The 21,386-nt window shown below is 41.5% G+C and overlaps 1 protein-coding gene across 1 annotated transcript in view; it reads right to left on the reverse strand.

Annotated features, from left to right (window-relative positions):
• The window catches only part of KCNH5 (potassium voltage-gated channel subfamily H member 5), a 163,105-nt gene that overhangs the window by 134,153 nt on the left and 7,566 nt on the right, over nucleotides 1-21,386 (reverse strand). Inside the window, exons 2-4 of the mRNA XM_050336758.1 lie at nucleotides 15,731-15,854; nucleotides 8,869-8,975; nucleotides 4,327-4,455 (exon numbers count right to left, since the gene is read on the reverse strand). Of these exons, the coding sequence (XP_050192715.1) occupies nucleotides 4,327-4,455; nucleotides 8,869-8,975; nucleotides 15,731-15,854 (360 nt within the window). The remainder of the gene's footprint in view (nucleotides 1-4,326; nucleotides 4,456-8,868; nucleotides 8,976-15,730; nucleotides 15,855-21,386) is intronic.

Genomic DNA, 21,386 nt, shown 5'->3' on the forward strand with positions numbered 1-21,386 from the left:
GTTAACATTTTAAGTGGCCCCATCCACCCTTCTAATAGTTAGGGCCCAGAAAAATGGCTTCATTTTTTTCCGACAAATAAACATAAGACTATAACCACTGTGCATCTTTGGAAGAATTGAAAGTCTTCAGATGTTTTTAAAAGGCCATTGGGTAAAGACAGAATAAAATCTCAGCAAGCTGATAAAAGCATCCAACTGTGACCTGACAACAGTAAAAACATTAATAAAAAAAAATTCTTTGGGCTTTATTCTCTTGAAGAAAATACATAATACGATCTTTCATATGCTTGTAATGGCCTTCCACCTCTTCTGTGTAAGGCACTGAGCCAGGACTCCTGGGGATCTGGCCCTCTGCCACCACAGGTAGGACCTCCTGCTTGGTATTGAATCCAGATCAGACAAGTATTCATGGTACCAAAGAGGAGAAGGAAAGAAAGAGAGACCAGAAAAACACAGCACAGCTCCTTCACCAGGAAATAAGCCACTGTTCCAGTGACCACCGAGAGTGGTCATCTGCCCTATCACTAATTCTTACGCCTCCTTTCCACCCTGGCACCATCCACAGCTCATCCAGCCACTGACTCAGAAGCTGGAACCATATAAACCATAAACCAAGCCAATGGAGGGAGTTCTCTCCGCCCTCCAGTCCTGCACAACTGCCGGTGGCACCTTCACCCAGGAGTGAACACATCAGCCAGCTGGCTGATCTGTCCTTCCTTTATCATCTTTGATGCTTCTTCCTGTGTTGCTGGGGGCTTTTGACACTTTTGACTGGCTAGACACTTTTTAAAGTAATTTTCCATTTACAAGGATAAAACAGTACTTTTTGGTCACTGTTCCATGGCCATACATCACAGGTCTCCCACACATCACCCAGCAATAACAGACAGGAGCATGAGTAACAAGAAAACAAGTCAGTCCAATCTTTAGTGTCAACTGCTTGTACCCTCTCAGAAAACAAGGGTTTTGATCTCTGTCACTGTGTTTTATGAGAGGAAGGTAGTTTTAAATATCCCTTTTCTCCAGCCTTGCTTACAGTCCAGTAAGTTTCAACAGCTTTCTGGTCTGCGGCAAATTCGCAGTCTCCTGGGTGACCTGGGAAAATTTTTCATTACTTTTACTCCCTCCGGCAAGCAAAGCCCCTTCCTCCTCCTCCTCCTCCTCCTCCTTCTTTCAGCATTAACACAGCAAATGGTGAGCACACAGGTAAGCAGAGACACACACCATCTGTCTCAGTGCCCCAGACCTCTCTAACTCCCTCTGCTCGCACGTGGCTTGTCTCCGTGATGTCAACTGCATTTTTTGTAGACCCTCTAAACAAAAATGTTTATAAGCCCATATCAAAAAAAAAAAAAAAGAAAAAAATCCCATTTCAGCCTTGCAGTTTGCTTTGTAGTAAGACAACTGCTTCATTTGTCTGTCCTGTTTTCACAAATCTGACAAGCTTCTCAACACTTCTGAGAAATTTGCATCCTCAGCATCACTCCCTGTCCCCCGAACTGCTGTTCCCTTGCAAGGTCTACATGAGATGGCAACCACACTGCAACCACTGCAAGCAGATTTGGCAGACCCAACCATATATATTTCCAGGAGTCAGGACACACAGACACTCTGCAGTGTAGATACATCCACTGGTATGATTTAAATACCTCATAGGAGTGTGATATACTGAAGCTTCACAACAAAGCAGCACACCTTTGAACAGTGCAGAATGTATTGGTACAGAGAGATTATTGCATAATGGCATCAATATTTTATTTCTGTTGAATTTTTTATCTCAAATTTACTGCTCCCATAAGTAATACACAGTAACTCATCTGCACCATAGTTACTTATGTATTATGTATTGCATGGTCCTGGAAGAATTTCTGAAGAAATATCCTTCTTTTGAAAAGGAAAAAAAAAAAAAAAAGCCCCTTCAATGACAAATCCCAGCACTCAGCAGCAGTATTTTACTGAAATGCTTTTTTACAAAACTTTAGAAATTCTCCACTAAATTGTAACGTATATGTTTACCAATCTCATAACTCAAAAAGAAAGTGGCCTGGCAGCTTCTAAGCACACTGTAATGTTATCTGCAGGGACAATGAATTATGTATCTCTCATAGCAACATGTCTGACACAAATACACTGTGATCCCAGTGCCGTGGGATCCGGCAGATCCACGCAGTTGATGACACAAAGGGTAATGCAATAGTGCTGTTTTCCCACCCTCGTAGTAAAATGGTGCAAATATTTGAATATGATTTTCTTATATCAAGAAAATACAAGCTTTAATTTATGCAAAGGCAGAAGAAAAATCGGGTCAGTGGCTTTTAATTATGATGTTTGTTGGATGTACTGATCAAGCTAATCAATGTTAACCAATGCACCCTGAGCAGATTCTTAAGGCTCCCGCCATATGCCCTAAAGGCACTTAGGAGAAGTGGCTGTTCTGCCTCTGTGATGTTCTGTTTGGCTTTTCATTTTTTTAGAGTATGACTTTGACAAAAGTATGGGCTCTTCAAGCATACAGCCAGACCTCTCTGGCTGCTGAAGACAATATTTTGTGATGTTCACCATTGATACCTGGCACTTTAACCACTTGTGCCCTTCACTGTAGAACAGCAGTACACAAGTCATGCATTCCACTGCTTTTGCTCTTTCCCATAGGAACATACATAGTTCCTACACTGGATGCCCCAGGGATTCTGCTCCTCCTCAGCCACAAGATGGGGAGGGGAAGAGGTCAGCCCCTGGAGCACATCCCTGCCTCCCCAGGGAAGGCAGCAGAGTATGAATCTCCCAGGGCTGAGAATCCAAAGGAGGCAACATTCATCATTTCTGCATTTGAGAGCCACCTTCAATATGTTTTCTCTGTCCTGCTGCAGTGAAGCACTCCTCAGTGCAATTACATACTGGGGGAAGTGGGGCAGAGCCAGGGAAAGCGGGGATTTGGGGGCTGGTTTCAGTGAGAAACATCTTGTTTTCCCCAGAAAGCATTAAATAGGAAACCCTACAAGAGGACTGTTGCAAAGACTAGCTTTTTCCTTGATGAGCTCACACTATGTATTATATATACTGCAGCAAGGAGCCACTCCCATGCCTTCAGACCTCTACTATTAAAGTTCTTTCAATTAACTGGCATTTATCTTAAAAAATTCAAACTATTTCCAGGCAGAAAAATTCCACGTTATGGAGCTGAAAATAAAATAAAGAACATTTGCAGATTGATAACTAAATTGTAGGGGCAATAAAGCTTACAATAGTTGAGAATGTATTCCTTCATCAGGATCTTACAACTTAATGGATAATACTCTCTCTAGACAAAAAAAAATTGTCATATTTGGTGTTAGCTCAAAGAGGGGCCTTTCGTTTTACGTCTGCCTTTATAAATTGACTTTTCAGTTATCCAAACACATATAATAAGTGCTATCTAGATAATAAGAAATTAGTTTAAATGCTGTTTGCATTCAAATGACACCAACTTTATTCTCAAGAAGACGTCTTAGAGCACACACAGCTCAGAGTGAGATATCAAGTCTTCTTCAAGCGTGAAGAGAAAAACACAGGCAGGAATTAATCATCAGGAGGCAACTTCCAAGAGAAGATAGGATGTGCATAATGTCCTTCTTTATGCAGGCGTGCATTATTTTACCCAAAGCAATACACATGTAAACCTGACACAGGACTTATGTCTTGTAACTAAAGCAGAGGATGCTGCCAGATCCTCCACACCTTTCCCACTAGTTCCCTCCTTCTGTGAGGCTGCAGGTGTGGCCATGGGCTGTTGGGTGATGAGAGCATTTCAACAAACAGCTTGTCATCCCCAGCAGCTGACAAGTAACAAGCACAATGCCCACTGCCATGCAGTTGTCATTCCTGAACAGTAATAGAGGACTCAAACCAGCTGTTTCCTTTGCATTTCACCTTCAAGAGCAAGAAAGGGAGGAAATATCTCATCAAAAGGAGCTGAAATTATTTTTTTCCTGAAAAGAAGACATCAGTCCTGTAACAGAAAGATCTCCCAAAACAACACAGCATTCAAATGACTCAAAACTATGCAATTTTTAGTAAGTGCCAGCTGCAGTGATGAAGTAATGAAATCACAAAGAGAAAGGAAGGTTTGTGACTCCGAAAAACATTGGCAGGGAATTTCCACTTATGGTGATTTATCTTTTTCATTTTAAACAATAATTTAGGAAAGTGGCATTGAAACTCTGACAGGTCACAAAATATTTCCTCAGTTCAAGACACAGATCACAGATATGGCATCTCCCTGTGACAGGTCAAAGATCAAGCATACACTTTTATAATTTACAAAATAATAATGTATTTCATATTTACCTTTTGTTGAATCATCTTCAATTGGTTGTTTGAATAAAGTGATATCCTTAAAAGTGCACAAGAACAAAACCACTTTTTCATGCTCATTTCTTATAGGTGCAATTTGCATGTAGAACCAAACTGGGGTTCCTGAAGCAAAGAAAAAAGTGACATTGGAATGTGGTGTAGCACAAACTTCCCCCAGCCCATACAGAGAACACTTCATTAGTTATATGTTATTGCAATACACGTGTAGTTAAGGACCGTATCTCAATATTTCTGCATCTTCCAGAGCTTTTAATTTTACTTCCTCAAAGGAAAACAACATATTCCCATTTTAACAGTTGCATTATTCTAACTAGAAGATAAACAGAGATATCAGGCTTTATAAATCTCCATTCTAAAATAAAATATGTTATTCTGCTCTTGCTTTTTTACAGCATGCCTCACCAACTTAGTGTCTGCAAGGTAAAAAGGCAAGAAAAAACAGGTGAATGGTATCTTTGATTTCTTCTTCACATATTATGGAGCTATCACATACAAAACAGATGGACTACGCTGTGAAGAGCTCCAAATTTTATGTTACTACAATATTTAAGAGGAGCTGAGTTGGACTCTAAATGTCCTACCAAGACAAATCAGAAGACTTGATTTCTTTTTTGCATTTCAGGTCGTACCTCCACCTCCTCATTGCCCTGCCCAGTGCAGCACTCTTCCAACACAGTTATCTCTACTTAATTTTCGAAAGAAACGCAAATATTTTTCAAATCCTAACACTCATCAAATAAACAGCCAAAAAAAAAGCCCTCGGGGTTGGAGTGGTTAGCATGGCTTTTGGTAAATCCTCACGGTCTGTACAAGGCTCCTGCAGGTGCTCAGGAGCTGAAACTGGTCTTCCAGGCTGAAACGCACATGGCAGTCCCCTATGTACATTCAGGTCTGCTCCATAAGGGGTAAAATCCTAGAACACTTTGAGCAATTTTCTCAGAAACACCCTGTTCACCTGCAGGGATGTAAATGTCAGGTGCTCGCCATCCAGCAAAGCTCCATGTCCCCTCCCTCCCAAACGCGCACCTACACACACTGCACTGTAAATGCCTTCACAGCCAGCTAATTATCTTTGGGATTTGATGTGCTTTCAGCCAGTTGACAGAATGGCTTTTCTCCTGAGCTGCCTAAGTACTGACACATTGAGACAAGCTGCTTGCCCACTGTTATCCCACATAGGCACTGCTGGCCCCCCCAAATCCCTTCTAATGCACCAGTGTCCGGGAGCTGTGCCAGGAACTGCAGGATAGATCCCAGAGGGCAATGAAAACCATTTGGGCTAGGACTACTGTGGGTAAGGTTAAAATCCACAAGGGTTCATTGAAATTCAACTGGGATTAAACCAGTAACTCACTACCAGTAAACTGGAGAAGTGGGAGAGATGTGAGACTGCTTTTTGTTATAATTCCAAAGCCATTATGCTGATTACTTGATTACCCTAATTCCCAGTTGCTAACCTGAGATAAAAGGCTTTTTATAACTACTAAAACAGAGTGCTGTAGCTCTCTGGAGAAATACTGTACTTGCACTCATACCTGGAAACCCATAGGCATCTTTTGAAAAGCTCTGAAAGCAAGTAGGCAAAATACCTTGTCAACAGTGTTGACATAAATCAGAGACAGAGGCGAGGTGGCTACTGCTGCAGAAGCAGCAAAATGAGAAAAAGCAGGCAAAGAGTTTTCCTGAGTATTACATATATATATATATATATACACATACACATTAGAGAGAGAGATGTGAATATCAGATTAGAGAGAGAGAGAGATGTGCATATACATATACATATACATATATATAAGCATGCTTAACATGGTTGCTGAGTAGTTGTGTGGGTAGAGATATATAGGGTATATTCCCTATACAAGAGGGAATGCAGCAAAGCAGAAGAAAGTTGTAGCAAGCTTTCAGGTCTGAACCTGAAACCTGCAGGCTGGGTTAAAACACCAAGGGAGTGTGTGAAGTCAGCAGTCGTACGGATGCTGCCAAAGAACATCAGCTCTTAAAGATCATCACTGCGACAAAGGAGAGCAGGATGGGAAAGCATCCTGAAAACCTCAAAATCTCCCTCTGCCAAAAGCATAAAGGAACAGATAAGGAAAAAAAAAAAAAGGTTGTGCCACATTATCAAAAATACACAGCCCCTCTGGACCTATGGTTTGAAAGTGTGGGTGGGAGGGTGCTCTGAAAGCACTGCAAGCTCCATGTGGGTGATAAACACAAGCCCGTACACAGAGTACCTGTCTACACTCTGCAGAAGTACATTCATACCAACAGATAACTATTCTTTTTTATCTGCTCCAATATTCATCCTGGAGGATAAGCAGGCGGTTTCTTGAAGAACCTTCTTCTGCAAGGCTCCTATTATGACAAATGGAAGCAAACCCTGAGCACACCAGCTGCTGAACCAGAGCCAAAAGGTAAGTCTATTAGCATTAGTGAGAGGTTGAAGTTCTGGGCTTCGGGTGATGGAGAAGAAAGCTGACAACAGATGTTATGGATGGGAACTGACTCAAGCCTGAAAAGAAATATTGAGTACTTTTCCACAAAGTCCTTCTGTAATCCTGCATAACTTATGGAAAGTGTAGGGTTGGAGATCTGGGCAAAGGTGAAGACTTTATTATGGCAACTGCAGGTCAATAAATCTCTGAAGCATCATCAAGCTCCAGCAGACAATTCACAACCCAAAGCAAAAAGCCTCTGGCTTGTTACAGGACAGTAACCAAGAGAAGGCTTTTCTCTTTTTATATTTAAATAAAATAGAAAGGAATTTACTTTAGGAATGGCCCATTCTAGAGCAGGACTCTCTTAATGAGAGAAGCCAGAGTTGGGGAGAGCACAGGATCTCTGGGATCTCCTTTGGAAATCACACAAACACAAGGCATGGCAGTGCTGGGCAGCACCACAAGCAAAGATACCCAACACGAGTCTGTCCCAGGAAATTCCCCTGTTGTGAGGGGGCATCCAGGTGAGCTGCACAGGAAACGGGCAGAGAAGCAGAAAATCTGTAGAACAGACACACCCAGATGCTTAGGAACCAAAAAGAGGTCATTTGGAGGGCTCTTCTGGACACCTGCAGGAACAGCTGGACTTCAGAGCTGCTCTTGCTTCTCTTTTTAATTAAGGTGTTGGCTAAAATGCCTTGCAGCAGGCAGAATTGGAGAATTCTAACAACATTTCCTGCTGCTTAAGTACACATAGAGGAAGACTTACTCTAAAAAGGGAAAACAGAGGTAAAGCATAAGAGGAGGTATCCAGGATGCTCTGCTCAATGTCATGAAAGGCTTATGTGAGTCTGCAGTGAAATGGGGCAGTCAGGCACAGTTAGCTCTTTCCTGAGGCACACCATTCCCTATCCTCACACGCAGCATGCAATAAAATGCTTCAGTGTGAGCTGGGCAAGGTGCTCCCTGACAGCACCAAAGCCCACCTGGGGGGTGGGGGGCACAGCCTCAGGTATTGGGCTCCAGGCAGGTGAACCAGGGAGGAAGCTCCCCAGCCCCAAAGTAACTGCACCCTGTACAGGGCAATGAAAGCCAAACTGAAGAAAACATCTCCATCAGGATTGTTCTTGGATTGCTCCTGGCTTGTTCTTGACACAGCCACCAACCCAACCAACTAGACTCTTTCTGCTCAGGGTAGAGGAACCTGCTTTTCTGGGGCATGTTTCATCTGAGAGATCTAGCCTTCTATCTTGGGAAGGTGGCCTGTGCTAGTGGAGGAGGCTGTTCATTTTTATTGACAACAGCAGGAATTGCAACCATCAGCTCAGGAAAGATGTCCACGCTGCACAAGTCCAGCGTGAGACCACACAACAGCGTGGGTTTTGCTCAGTATGTGCTATGAAGTTGATAAGCCAGAAGCAGTACAGCCCACACGTGTGGCAGGACAGAAAATGTGACTGGAGTGGCTCATGGATAAGACAAAATGAAGAAAGTCCTCTCTGGTTCTGGCAACTTCCTGCAAACCCAATGCCACCAAGAGGAAGGGACCTAGCTTCTACATCTAATTAAATTACAGAATTCCCTGGTTTTCTAACTAATCCCTGGGCTATGTGCCAAATTTAGTACTCTCACCAGAGCTCCTATGTGTTGGTTCACACACCACAGAGGCATCCTGACACTGCTGGGAGCATCCATTCGCAGCAAACAGGGTCTGGGTTCTCACTTGTGGAGACATGGGGGAGTTTTCTGAGGGATGTGGGGGAATCTCATTCAGGATTTCTTTTCACTCAACCCAGTGAGTTTCCCTTCAGGGAAACAATCTTCAAAACTAAATATATTTTGGAAAGAAGGAGTCAGGCTTGAGACAGCACTGAACAACTACTATTCCTGGCAATCTGAATGCTTTTCCTGAAAAGAGAGCTCTCCCCTTGAGATGTGGCAACCAAAATACCTGTTTCTTCTCTAAATCATGCCCCAAACTTACCCATATGTCAAAATGAAAATTTATTCTAGTCTATTATATACTTTAAATATGCATTGTCACTCCCAACACCATACACAAATATATACATACTGTTTTTCTTGTAGAGGAGAATTTCAAAGCAGTTTGACTCATAGTTGTCGAAAGTCTGTCTGACTTTTTCAATGGTCTTCTTGTCCGTTAGTTCACCATACATAAAACTGAAAAAGAAATAAGGTTTCTCTTTTTTTTTTTCTAGACAAGAAACAACTTTGTTACAGTCACCTTAAACAGCCTAAGCACTGGAGATGCTGTGAATTGTCATTTACCGAGGTTTAATTATGATTTACACTTCATTTAAATATTTAGAGTGTCACAAGGACACCTACAATAATGAGTAACCATGACCACCTTCTTACTGTAAATGACTGCAAATAAATCCACCTTAATGCTTCATTAAGTGCTTTTTCTGAGTGTATCTTTAAGGATATATGGTTATATATCCTTACAGAAAAATAGCTGACAGCTTATGAAACCATTATCTCCACAGCTGCAGGCCACAGCAGGATTGCTGTCAAAACAGAGAAAATGGAACAAAACCTCTAAAACCTCCCAAATTTTGTTCAATCCTCTTGAAAAATCTTCTGGAGGAGGAATGTAAGCTATTACAGGTAAAGGCTGTTGGCTGAACTGATGGCTACACATCTAATCTTCTCAAGATGCATCTGGGACAATAAGATAATCAGAATTCTTTTACTAAACATCAATTATAAATAGAGGTAGGATTTAAACAATGAGGAGCAATGACTGTAATGTTCGAAAATTCAGCCCAGGTAGCAAGTGTATGAGTTGTCTCATACAACTGTATATGTGTAGCTATGCCTGCACTACTACCAAACAACTAAATTTATCCTCATTTCCCTTACTGCATACTGCATTTCTTCAACAGTTCAGTGGAAAATATTAAAAAGCTTTCAGAGACTCATCCCTCTCCAGGCTGATAATACAAAAATGTAATTTTAACTCTGCTATTTCTTGCCACTTGACCATCTCATCTTCACATTCTTTTCCAGGTCAGACTTCCAGCTGGTGTAAGCAAACCCAACCCCTTGACCTAACTTTTGAAAGCCTTTGTAAGGAAACAGCCAGGCTTTTATTGTCATTCTTTCCTGGATTAAAAAATAAGAGAAGGCGGCTCTGTGCAAATTCCCAATTACAGAACTGAAGTAAAATGGAACATGGGATAAAAGCTTTCAGACACTTGGATGAATATACTTTTAATTGATCAGCCTTTTTTTATTTTTCCCCATTCCCTTTGTTCACAAACAGTTTGAGCTTCAGCTGAAGCCTACAAGAGACAATCCTGAGAATATGAAAGAGAAAAGCTATCAGTGCCTCTGTGGTTTCAATGCAGCTTCTCCTATTGATCAACAGACCTCCAAAGGTTCAATAAACATTTATTTTATGTCCACTGCTCTGAAAGAAACAATAAAACAGCATAGTGGTTACTGGTTCAGCAAGCATTAAAGTACTGAATGACAGGCCAGACCACGAGTCTTTTCTTTGCACAGCAAACCGAGGGAGACAGTGAGGCAGCTCCCAGGACAAGGTGCTGCCTGACAGGGGTGATGGAGGCAGACACAGGGCATGGGTGTGACTACAACATCTGGATTTTACTACAGGTGCCTTTTCACTGGAAACACGGGGACAGCTATTGATTAGATTGGTTATTAGGAAAGATTTCCTCACTGAAAGGGTGGTCAGGCATTGGAACAGGCTGCCCAGGGATGTGATGGAATAACCATCCCTGGAAGTGTTCAAAAGACAGGTGTATGTGGCACTTGGGAGCATGGTTTAGTGGTGAAGATGACGGTGTTGGGCTAACAGTTGAGTCGATGACCTTAGAGGTTTTTTCCCACCTAAATGGCTCTATAATTCTATAAATGGTGTGGCATAACTATTACCTTTGGGACAGCACTGCAGTGGAGATGCCACTACAGTGCCTGACTTCAGGAAATGGTTTAACCCAGTGACAAGACTTCATTAATGTACTGATTATCATTAACATGCTCAGCTGTCTCAAGGAGATGCAAAACACAGCTTACTGCTCTTTTTCAAATGACCTGCCTTTATTTCCCAATTTTAGTCAATAATCTTTTATACATCTATACATGGGATGACAACGAAAAGAGTTTGATATTTCTTTTTTAATCTATGCCTTTTTTAATGCACTGATGCATCTTTTTTTTGTGTTCTTGAGGCTTAAAAACAATGTTTCTCATAGTCCTGGAGGAAAAAATAGCAAGAATTTGTTGAAGTGCTTGATTTTACATGACTTATAATACAGAAAGTCATCATTAATTAGTGTTAAAATGACAAATCCTACTTGATGTTGAGAGGTGGACGATACCAGTTACTGCTGCTGAACATGATCAATCAACTTTATGTTTTACATTAAAGGCAGCTTATGGTTGCAGTAAACCTGTAATACCCAAATCATATATTATACTCACATATAAAGAGACATTTTAAAGGCTTGTGGAACAATAAAAACATTTTTCAGAAGGCAATTTTTAACAGCACCAAAGGAATCTCAGAGCTTTTCACTGTTTGAGTTATATAAGATCTCTGCTTATCACAGGTTTAATTTAATTTAGTCTGTCCTATTTTGTACACATGGAGGGACTCCTACTTCTCCAGTCAATCACTCTGTCTTTTTCTGCCTCATGTTTTTTTCTGTTATTTAGTGCTTGTCAAGTGCCTTGAGTGCAAACTGTACAAGACATAAATATCAAACCCACTCTGCTACTGGGAATCTTACTACGTAGAAAACAGGCTTATCAAAGAGAAGCAAGACTTACTGAAATACTCAGAGAAAGGCACAGTCTTAGATATTTTCCACATCTTTAAAACAGAACAGTTGTCATTTAAGATGCTTGGGCTCCCACCTCCCTCTGAAAGCATCCCTTGAACGGAGAAGCCTCATCTGAAGCTTCACATTGTGCTCCTCTGTCCTTTGTCAGGACCCAGAGCACGGGCATCAGAGCAGGTCCGGGTCTGCAGGTTTGCAGTGTTGCTACCAGGGCAGCAACAGTTGTTTGAGAGGAATTATCCAGGACAGGTGAAGCACAGAAGGCATCCCTACCCAATTTACAGCATTCAAGTCATCAGTTTGAACAGACAAACATCTACCCAGGAGGAACAGAAAATACCCCTCAACAGTTTCAAAACTCTTGCAAGGTGAAGAGCACACATCATTTCTGAGAGGAAACAGTGCAGCTCCCTGGGTCCCACTGCACACTCAGTGGGGTATCTTTGCAACACCTTTGGCATTGTAAGGAGGCCTTCTCACACACACAAAAATCAGGTCACAGTGGTATCATCCCAGTATCAAATCTAGATTTTTTCAAGTCCAGCACACTCTACCCACCATGCAAAATCCCATTTCTTTGAACACAGTGGGAATTTTGCCACTAGTTCCACTGGAGCCAGGATTTCCCTTGCAGACTCTTTTTAATCCCACTTGTGATGGCAGTAAATCAAAACAAGGGAGAGCAGAGATGCTGACCAAGTGTTTCAGTGGAAACAGTACCTATAAAAATCTTGGGTGCAAGGAAGGGTAAGCAAAGCAAAGCCTAGAGTGAATGTCAAGTGTCAAATGCCTGCTCTTCCAAAGGCTGGATGAGAACACACAGCTTAACTGATAAGCAACAATATTTAGAAAACATTGATATTACTTGCAACATTAAACTGGATTTTAGTGGTTTATAACTGTTTATTCTTTCAATGTATTCATGAAGACATACATGGTCATGTCTGGGGACAACTGGGCATGAAACCAATAGTTTTCCTGGATGCTGGCTGACTTACTGATGCACCTCCAGGCAGGTTTTTTTTTTTGTTAAATAGAGGTTAAATGTCACAGATGCCCTGTTCCTCCTGGACTGTCAGCTCATTTTCATTTGGCACAGCAATGATTCACAAGCACACGAGTTGTTCCACCTAAAAATTCTATGCATTTTAGCACTCACTCACACCAATTTTTCTATATATCAGCCAAGCTACCCATGCAATTTTAGGTGCCATGTGCACTCAGAAAGAACACTTATCAACTCCCATCACCCAATATCACGTAGCCTGACTTCTGTGTACACTGTGCCTTTTTTTACAGTGCCTGTGAAACTAGTGAGACTGGTATTTGTACTGAGGGGTTTCTAAATGATTTTCCTGCCAATGGGCCCATTGTTGCTGATTACAAAGATGAGAGAAGTGCAAAATCGAAGGGATTACCAGCCTGTCATACGACTAACTCATGGCTGAACTGGAACAAAAATCACTCACACCTCCAGTGCCTTCAGTTTTTCACCCCCTCCCTGTGATCTGTAGCAGCCAAGACTACCTGAGACTGAATACAATGATCACAGAATCACAGAATTATTTAGGTTGGGAAAGACCTTTAAGACCTTTAAGATCATTGAATCCAACTGTTAACCCAACACTGCCAAGTCCACCACGAAACTATGTCCATAAATGCCACATCTACATGACATATGAACAGTCCCAGTGTGGGGTATGGGGTGAGAAGGAGGATACAGCAAATACTTGCTGGACTGCCATGAGAAAAGCACAGGTAAAAGATGATTTGGAAGCACTTACAGGCAGGGGCAAACTCACCAAACATTGCAAAAATTACAAATTGTCCTTTATCACACTTATGATCACTAATAACAGTGACTGGAATTGGGGGTAGATATACATAAATTTTATCCATGTTTTTAATTTAGTTGGATTTTTGACACTAAAAAGCTGTAAAAGCAGACCCTTCCAAAACCTGCAATAAAGGTGTGGCACCACAGCACCCTTATCCCGGAGCACTTGCCTTTAGGGCAGTAAAGCAAACATTACACATAAAGCAATTTTTATGTTAAATGTATAATCTGGGCATAACACAGCAAAAATGGACTGTGAGGCTGACTCAGAAAATACTACAAATAATAGCTCCAGATATGAAAAACCCTCCAAAAACATTCTACTGAGTAAGCCTAACCAGACACCATTGGCTTTCAAGACCATTTTGCTTTCAGTATCTCTCATTAGAGAGCAGCTCCAAAGACACTGCTCTGGAAGGCTACATGTTGTGTGTCAGACCACGCTGAAAATCTGTCCAGCTCTCTGTTAATCTGAAGAGTAGGATGTCTCCTAAGAAGCAGGAAAAATCTGCATATGTTACTTGTAGAATCACAGAATGGTTTGTGTTGGAAGGGACCTTACAAATCATCCAGTTACAACCCACTGCCATGGGGTCTTCACCTAGACCAGGTTGCTCCAAGCCCCATCCAACCTCTCCAAGAGACAGACACAACAGTATTGGTCATGCTTTGAAGTGTAGAGAGGGCTCCCCAAAATCCAGAGGTAGATGTACAGAATGAAAATTAAGGAAAAAAGTCTTTGCTACCAATTCCATTTTCCACAATAACTCCTCCTTGATTTGCATCTGCAAAATTCACCTGTATGACCTATTTGAATTAGGTCAGAACAGGATCCTTACAAATGACAATAGGAGACTATCACAGTCACGATAAGCACCCACAGGCACAGGGGAATCATTACCAGAGAGGTATTGCTAAACCTTCACTTACTCAACATTTTCCTAAAATTACATTCTATATTTGTAATTATTTTAATGGGCTCCAGCTATGAAAGTGCTGGCTCCCAGCAAATTTATTTCAATATACAGGATGGCAGAGAGCAAAGGGGAAAGCATGTATGAATATCCAACAGCTGTGATAAGGCTGTTCCTTCAGCCCCACTGAGTATATCGACTCAGTTGCTACTGTGTGAATGAATATTTCATTTCAGCAGCACATGCCCATCTCCTGTCTATTTCCCATCAGAGGACACTTGGCTGCACAGAGCAACCCTACATCCCCAAGGCTTCCTCCTCTTCCCTGCACATGAGAGCACTGACTACACATCAGCATGTGTTGCTTTCTGGAGTAAGCAATGACTGCCATCCGGGGACAGGCTCACTGCTCACCCCACTCCCACCAGCACCAGCCAATCATCAGTGTATGGCAGCACCCATCTCCCAGAAATTAGGACTGTAGATCATAGAATCACAGAATCACAGAATGGTTTGGGTTGGAGGGAACCTTACAGATGACCTAGTTCCGGCCCTCTGCCATGGGCAGGGACACCTTCCACTAGACCAGGTTGCTCAAGATCCCGTCCAACCTGGCCTTGAACACTTCCAGACATACAGTCCCCTCCTCCCAGTGCCTGGAGTTGGTCAGTCCCTGAAGGCAGAAAGGGAAAACCTACACAAACTTGAATCTCAGCCATTCCTCATTTGCCTTGCTCACGCACACGTGCACACACACACACACGCATCAGGGATTCAGTCCTTCCCCAAAGCATCTCCTTTTAAAGGATGCAGCAGACCAGGCGCAGATGCATGTCTAACCACAAATCACAGCTGCTCGCTCCTGAAAGACCACCAACAAAAGGAAAAACACATAAAGCTGCAATGCTTAGAGTAAATATATCGGCAGCTTAATCACCCTCTTGGGAACAAAGATGCACTTTGTGCATTACTGCGCTCTGTGTGTGCTTAATAACAAGGGCCAACAAGGGCTACAGAACAGTCCACTGCCTCGTGGCATGGTAACAGCAGAATTCAGAACAACCTAGCAAAGAAAGGTCTTTGAAGTATATTAGTTAACCTAAAAACCCACTCTTTATTGCATCATTAGTTAGAGCATATTTTTACCAATACTAGCCAGGATAAACTTCGAAGTGCTTTGCCATGTTCTGGGTAAGTTGCTGGTTTCATTCTTTGAGGCCTGTTCTAATACTTCAGTTTCCGCAGGACAACGCCTTTCTTCCATCAATCCTTTTTCCAACACCTCCCTGTTCTTCCCAGCAGATTATAAAATTACAGGTGCATCAAGTGCCAACAGACAGACAGTGGGCATACCTGCAAGTGCTACTCTTCTGCATGACGTCAGCTCGATGGTATCCAGAGAGTTTACAAAAACCGTCATTACTATAAACTACGGGCCAGTCCACAATCTGGGCGTTTCCCAACAAAAAACTGGATTCTGAAAAGAGAAAAAGAGAGACAGGGCTGTTGTCAGTGGCAAAGTACAATTAAATCCTCCATGTGTTAGACAGCAGTCGCTCATGGTGGTTACTTCTATCATGACGTTTCAGAGGTAACTGAAATCAAAGCAGGCATCAGAAAAGAAATCGTGATGGAATAGGATAACTCCTAGCAATTTAAGCAGCTTCTTACTCCCCAAAATACTGACGTAAGCACCAATGTTTTAACAATTTAGAAAGGATTCATTTATTCAAAACACCTGGGCAAGCTACCATGTTCAATTTTTATTTCATATGTATCTTGGAATCAACCCTAAATTAACTTGCAAACTGAATTTTAAATGCTAAACTGTGTGTGAGCCTAAAGTTGATGGCAACTTTCTTGCTTGAGATAAGTAACTTTTTCCTCCTGACAGGTCCAAGCTGGTTTTGCAGAGCACAGGCAGCATTACTGGGATGAGGGACAGAGAGTGTCAGGAGCCGCTGGGAAAGGGCAAGTTGCACCCGTCACATCTCATAGTACACCACGTGCCACATCACGGCTGGGAGTGTGGATATTAACGAACTCGTATGGAAATTTAGCATGATATGGGAACTGTTGAGTGTCAAAGGAACTTACACATTCAAATAATATCAAACAGGTCTATCAAAGGGCCTACAAGAGAGATGGAGAGGGAATTTTTATGAGGGTGTGTAGCAATAGAACAAGGGGTAATGGGTTCAAAATGACAGAAGGGCAGATTTAGATTAGATATTGAGAAGAATATCTAGGGATATTGCCCAGGGAAGCTGTGGATGCCCCATCCCTGAAAGTGTTCTAAGCCAGGATGGATGGGACTTTGAGCAACCTGGTCTAGTGGAAGGTGTTCCTGCCAGTGGCAGAGGAGGTTAGAACGAGATGGCCTTTAAGGTCCCTTCTAACCCAAACGGTTCTATAATTCTATGAATTTCAGTCTACTAAAAATGCAAATATGTGGGTTTGGCACATCCTAGTAACAGGCATCCATTGCTGCAAATACAAAATATGGGCAGGGAGTATTTCTAGGAGGCTGAACTAAGGTTTAAACATCGCTTCAGTCATCTGTTCTTTCAGTCAGTGCCTACAGTTTATATGCATGGACTGGCACCAACACATTATGAGCTAGCCCTAAAATAGTTTTATTCTTCCCTCCCTCATTTTAGTAAGGCATTTCCAGAGAAGGAAATACCCATTTTACTTAAACACAATGTTGTGGGATTTTATGTTCATTGACACCGCAAACATTCCTAATTTTGTTTCAGAAACAATATTCTCCCTTCATAGAGGTTCTAAAATTTTTTTCTGCAGTAATTTTCAGTGTTTTCTTTCTTTTTACTGTTAGTTTCCAGTTTTATTTTGACTGTAGTTGTGGAACTAACTGGTGCTAAAAAGTTGACTAACTAACAATGGTGCTAAAAAGCTATTAAAATATGACTATTAACAATCATTGCTGCATAGAAATTATAGGAAATGTTCCTTTCAGCAGCTCTTGTGGGGGGAAAAAAATTCAGGATATTTTTACAAATTTTCCTCATAATAGCCATGAATGGTTATGACAACTGCAGACATAATACTAAGGTCCACAGATTCATTTTCACATAAAATAACACTGGGTTTGCATGAGCTACACACTACCAGAATGTACATTATGCAAACATTATTCTATTGAATTAGGAACATGCACTAAAAAAAAAAAGTTTTTCTTTTTCCTTTATAAGCATGAACTTAGAAAAAAATAATCTGGAGATTATTGGATTATGTATAGAAAAGCAGATTTAAAAATATTTAAAAGCCAACCAATGGGAGAAATAGCAGTATAGATTTTGTGAAATCTAACACTTTTAAGCCCAAAGCACTTATTTGAATCCATCACAAATATTCTTGAGCCTAAATGTCAACTTTTAAAATTTGTTTTCCTACCCAAAGGGAGGTGCCCTCGCTATAAGCAGCAGGAGACACAGAGAAAAGCCTGAGCATTCCATAAACTCACCCTGGCTTCCCACAGCCCCTCTGCCTGGGGACTCAGCTCAGCTTTCCTCACCATGGCACAGACAGTAACACAGGGGACATCCTAAACCCCTGGGAACCAAAGGGTTCACTGTAGCTCATCCCACTGTATTCATGTTTCCCCAACACCCTGCCTCTTCTCCAGTTTGGAAGAGTGGAGACACCACCAGCCCTCTAAACTTAACAGGCTCTCCCCGTGGCTGCCACCCCACCACCATCACATCCCAGCAGCTGGAGAGGATGGGAGCATAAGCAATTCTTAATTTCCCATCCCATCAGGAAGCCCTCTGGTTAAATTTGGAAAGACTGTCTTCATAGAATTGTCTTTTGCCAAAATTCTGCTCACATATCTCGACACAAAGGGCACAACCTGGTGAGGAGAGGCTGCAATGCCAGATGCACTCACGGATGCTCTGCCTCCACGCATCTCTGAGCTCCCCAGAGGACCACAGTCCAAAAGCAGATAACCCTATTCCAAAGCCTCCCCATCCCCAGACATAAACTCCATTGTGTACTCCCACCACGTAACTGTTTCAGGACACAGAGCACACAGCAGAAGATTCGTGTTGCAGCCAGCAGCTGATAAACAGCATTTAATGGTTGTCTTTTATAGATTTTACACTTCTTCGCATCCGAGGGTCTCAAAATATTTGATAGGGCATTCACCAAACTGATAAATCCAAAAGAAACTCGGGAGGGAACAAAACATTAGGCCAAACTATTGACAGATGAGTGGGGTTTTTTAAATCACATCAAAATTAGAAGAAAAAAAAAGACACTAGAAGTTATCTTTGTTGACATTGGTAGTATTTGTAATGTTAGATCAGATACATAGTATCTGATATATATACTATAAAACTGACCAGATATTAGACTATGTTTTCTTTTGTCCCAACAGATTTTCCTTTACTTAACTGACTTCTTTTTATCCTTTTTTCCTAAGCAAGTAAGGCTTATTCATCCATGCTCCACATGTGAATATGAATCATGGAATTATTTAGGCTGGAAAAGACCTGTAAGATGATGAAGTCCAACTGCAAGCCCAGCACTGCCAGATCCACTATCAATATGTATGTGTGTCCTATTCCAACTGAAGGAAAATCTTGAATCAATGTTTACCTCTTGTTAAAGACCAGTAAATTTAACTGTGGGCACAAAGCCACAGGAATCCACGTTCCATTAATGTTGCTGCTCACTGAGCAGCTTGATAAAATTCAAAGAAGGGTCAGCATATGACCCTTGTGTTTTATTTTGTACCCAAGTCTCAGCATCCACAGGACTCCCTATATTTAATCTACCCTATATTTTATCAGGAGTCATGTTATTTTCTCCAACCAAGACACAATTAATTCTTTCCTATTTCCACAGTTTCTCCAGACCAAAACTCCAGACAGATTTAACTCTACATTTTCCAGTCCATACCCAGCTGCAAATATCCAAACTGTGTACTGGATTACAAGACACTTTGAGAGAACCTTTTTTGGTCATAATTTCTTAAAATCACATCACCACCACTAACTACTCATTGAAATTCCAGTCCTGCAGTTACCTCCCCTGAGATGGATCCACAGCCAGTCCTGGACTAAATCAACTTGCATGCCTGACTTGTTTCTCTACAACTCAGACAAACATGGTTTCCTTGCTAAGTAAGGTCCATCACATTTGTGTCTTTGGTTACAATTTCCATTAATCTTTTTTGACAAATTCCACTGTGTTCCATTTCCAGCTGGCTGCTTGAACAGGGTGTAAGAGACAAGGGAAGGAAAAGCCTAATTTCCTCTCCACCTCCAGTTGCCACACGGCAGCCAAAATCAGAGGTAGAGTCAAGCTCTCCTTGCCTGCTCAAGTCTTCAACAGATAAAACTGGTGTTTTGTGCCTCCTTCAGAAGAAAAGGAACCAGAAAAAGGTCTGCAAATGGCAGAGTGATAAGCATAGCAAGGACACCAGCACTGGCATCTCCACAGCATTATTCCTGTTGGATTCAATACACAAGAGCTTCTGCAAGCAAGTTTTCTGAAAGAATATGTTATATAGGAGGTATTCCCAATAACAAGTATTGCTTAACAGAGTTGAGCTACTAATAACTGGGCAACACCAAATTCATCCATTACACCCTATATAGTGGAACAAATGAATTTAAGTAAACCACAACTTCACTGAAAGAACAGTATCATAGGAGGGACTGCCAAGGATAGCCAGAGTTACAGATGGTAATGCATAAATACAGCTTGCATTCTGCCATAAGGCACTAGTAACTAGCGCAGTATCTGTGCTACGGCCCAGAAAGGAAAATCTTCTTTTTCCATGTACAGTGGCTCCCAATCTCACCAGTATTTTACTACAGAGACTGGGAACTTCCCCACTGGTCAGCTGGACATTGGCCACTGCTGAAAGCAGGACTGTAAATCTCACAGGCAATGGTCAGATCCAGCACAGAAAACTCTACATAACTGGGATTCAGCTGACCATGGGGTAGTATCACATACTCTGAAAACATTAACATGCAGCCAACTTCAAAACTTGCATGATGATTAATCTGAAATCTCTGGTAATGTATTCATCCTTGCTTGGATTTCTCCAATGCACTGATAATGCATTTCCACTTCTCATTTCCTTAGAGATAAAAAGTCAATTTCTATTATTTCTAAGCTTGTCTTGATGTCCTTGCCTCCATCAATCATTTTATTCACCCATCCCCCTTTCTGATATACTGCAGAGAGCCCAAATCACAAATCTGTAGGTTGTATAAGCTCTTTGACTAGACATCTCTAAACACCAGTGTCTGCCTGTAAGAGCAGGGAAGCAGGGCTCTGCCAGCAGACTCATCTGTCTCAGAGTTGCTAGATTCCTCTTAGGAAGGCAGCAGGCTTTTTATTAGCTATTATAATTCTCCTATTGACAAGGTTTAATACTGATGGCAAAGAATCAGGGTATTAGAGGCATACAGTTAGCAAAATTTCAGGTTGTTAAACACAATTGAGGAAAACAATTTTTAAAGGCACTGCATTTGCTGTTGCCACACTTCTATTTTGTATAAAGGCTCTTTTGCATGCAGGCAGCCAATGCTGTAGAGCAGCAAGCCTTTAATCTTACTCTATCTTGCAGTAGCTAACACCCAACACAGCACTGAGCCTTGTTTTGTTATTAAAACAAAATAAAAAGACCACAGTGTGCAAGCAAATTTTTTAACTAACAAAATGCCCAAAGCAGTGTAAAATTCATGTTATGTAATGACAGGCAAGCAAGAACAGCTAAATCATTCCAGGAGATATGCTTAGCCAAGTGAGAAATGCTGTCTCTAATCATCTTTTCTCAAGAATGCTTGGGTACCACTTGTAACCAAAATTGTTTAAATCACCATTTCAGAATTCCATCTCGTCTCGAGCAAATAGGCAACTGATCTTTTCAGAAAAATCACAACTGAAAAGATGTTCTAAAAAATGAAGTAGTAGAAGAACAAAAATAATAATAATGATTATAATAACAAAAAGAAGCAGTATTTCC

Source organism: Myiozetetes cayanensis, unplaced genomic scaffold (assembly GCF_022539395.1).
Source record: "Myiozetetes cayanensis isolate MyiCay16 unplaced genomic scaffold, myiCay2020 scf6-25, whole genome shotgun sequence".
NCBI classification, from domain to species: domain Eukaryota; kingdom Metazoa; phylum Chordata; class Aves; order Passeriformes; family Tyrannidae; genus Myiozetetes; species Myiozetetes cayanensis.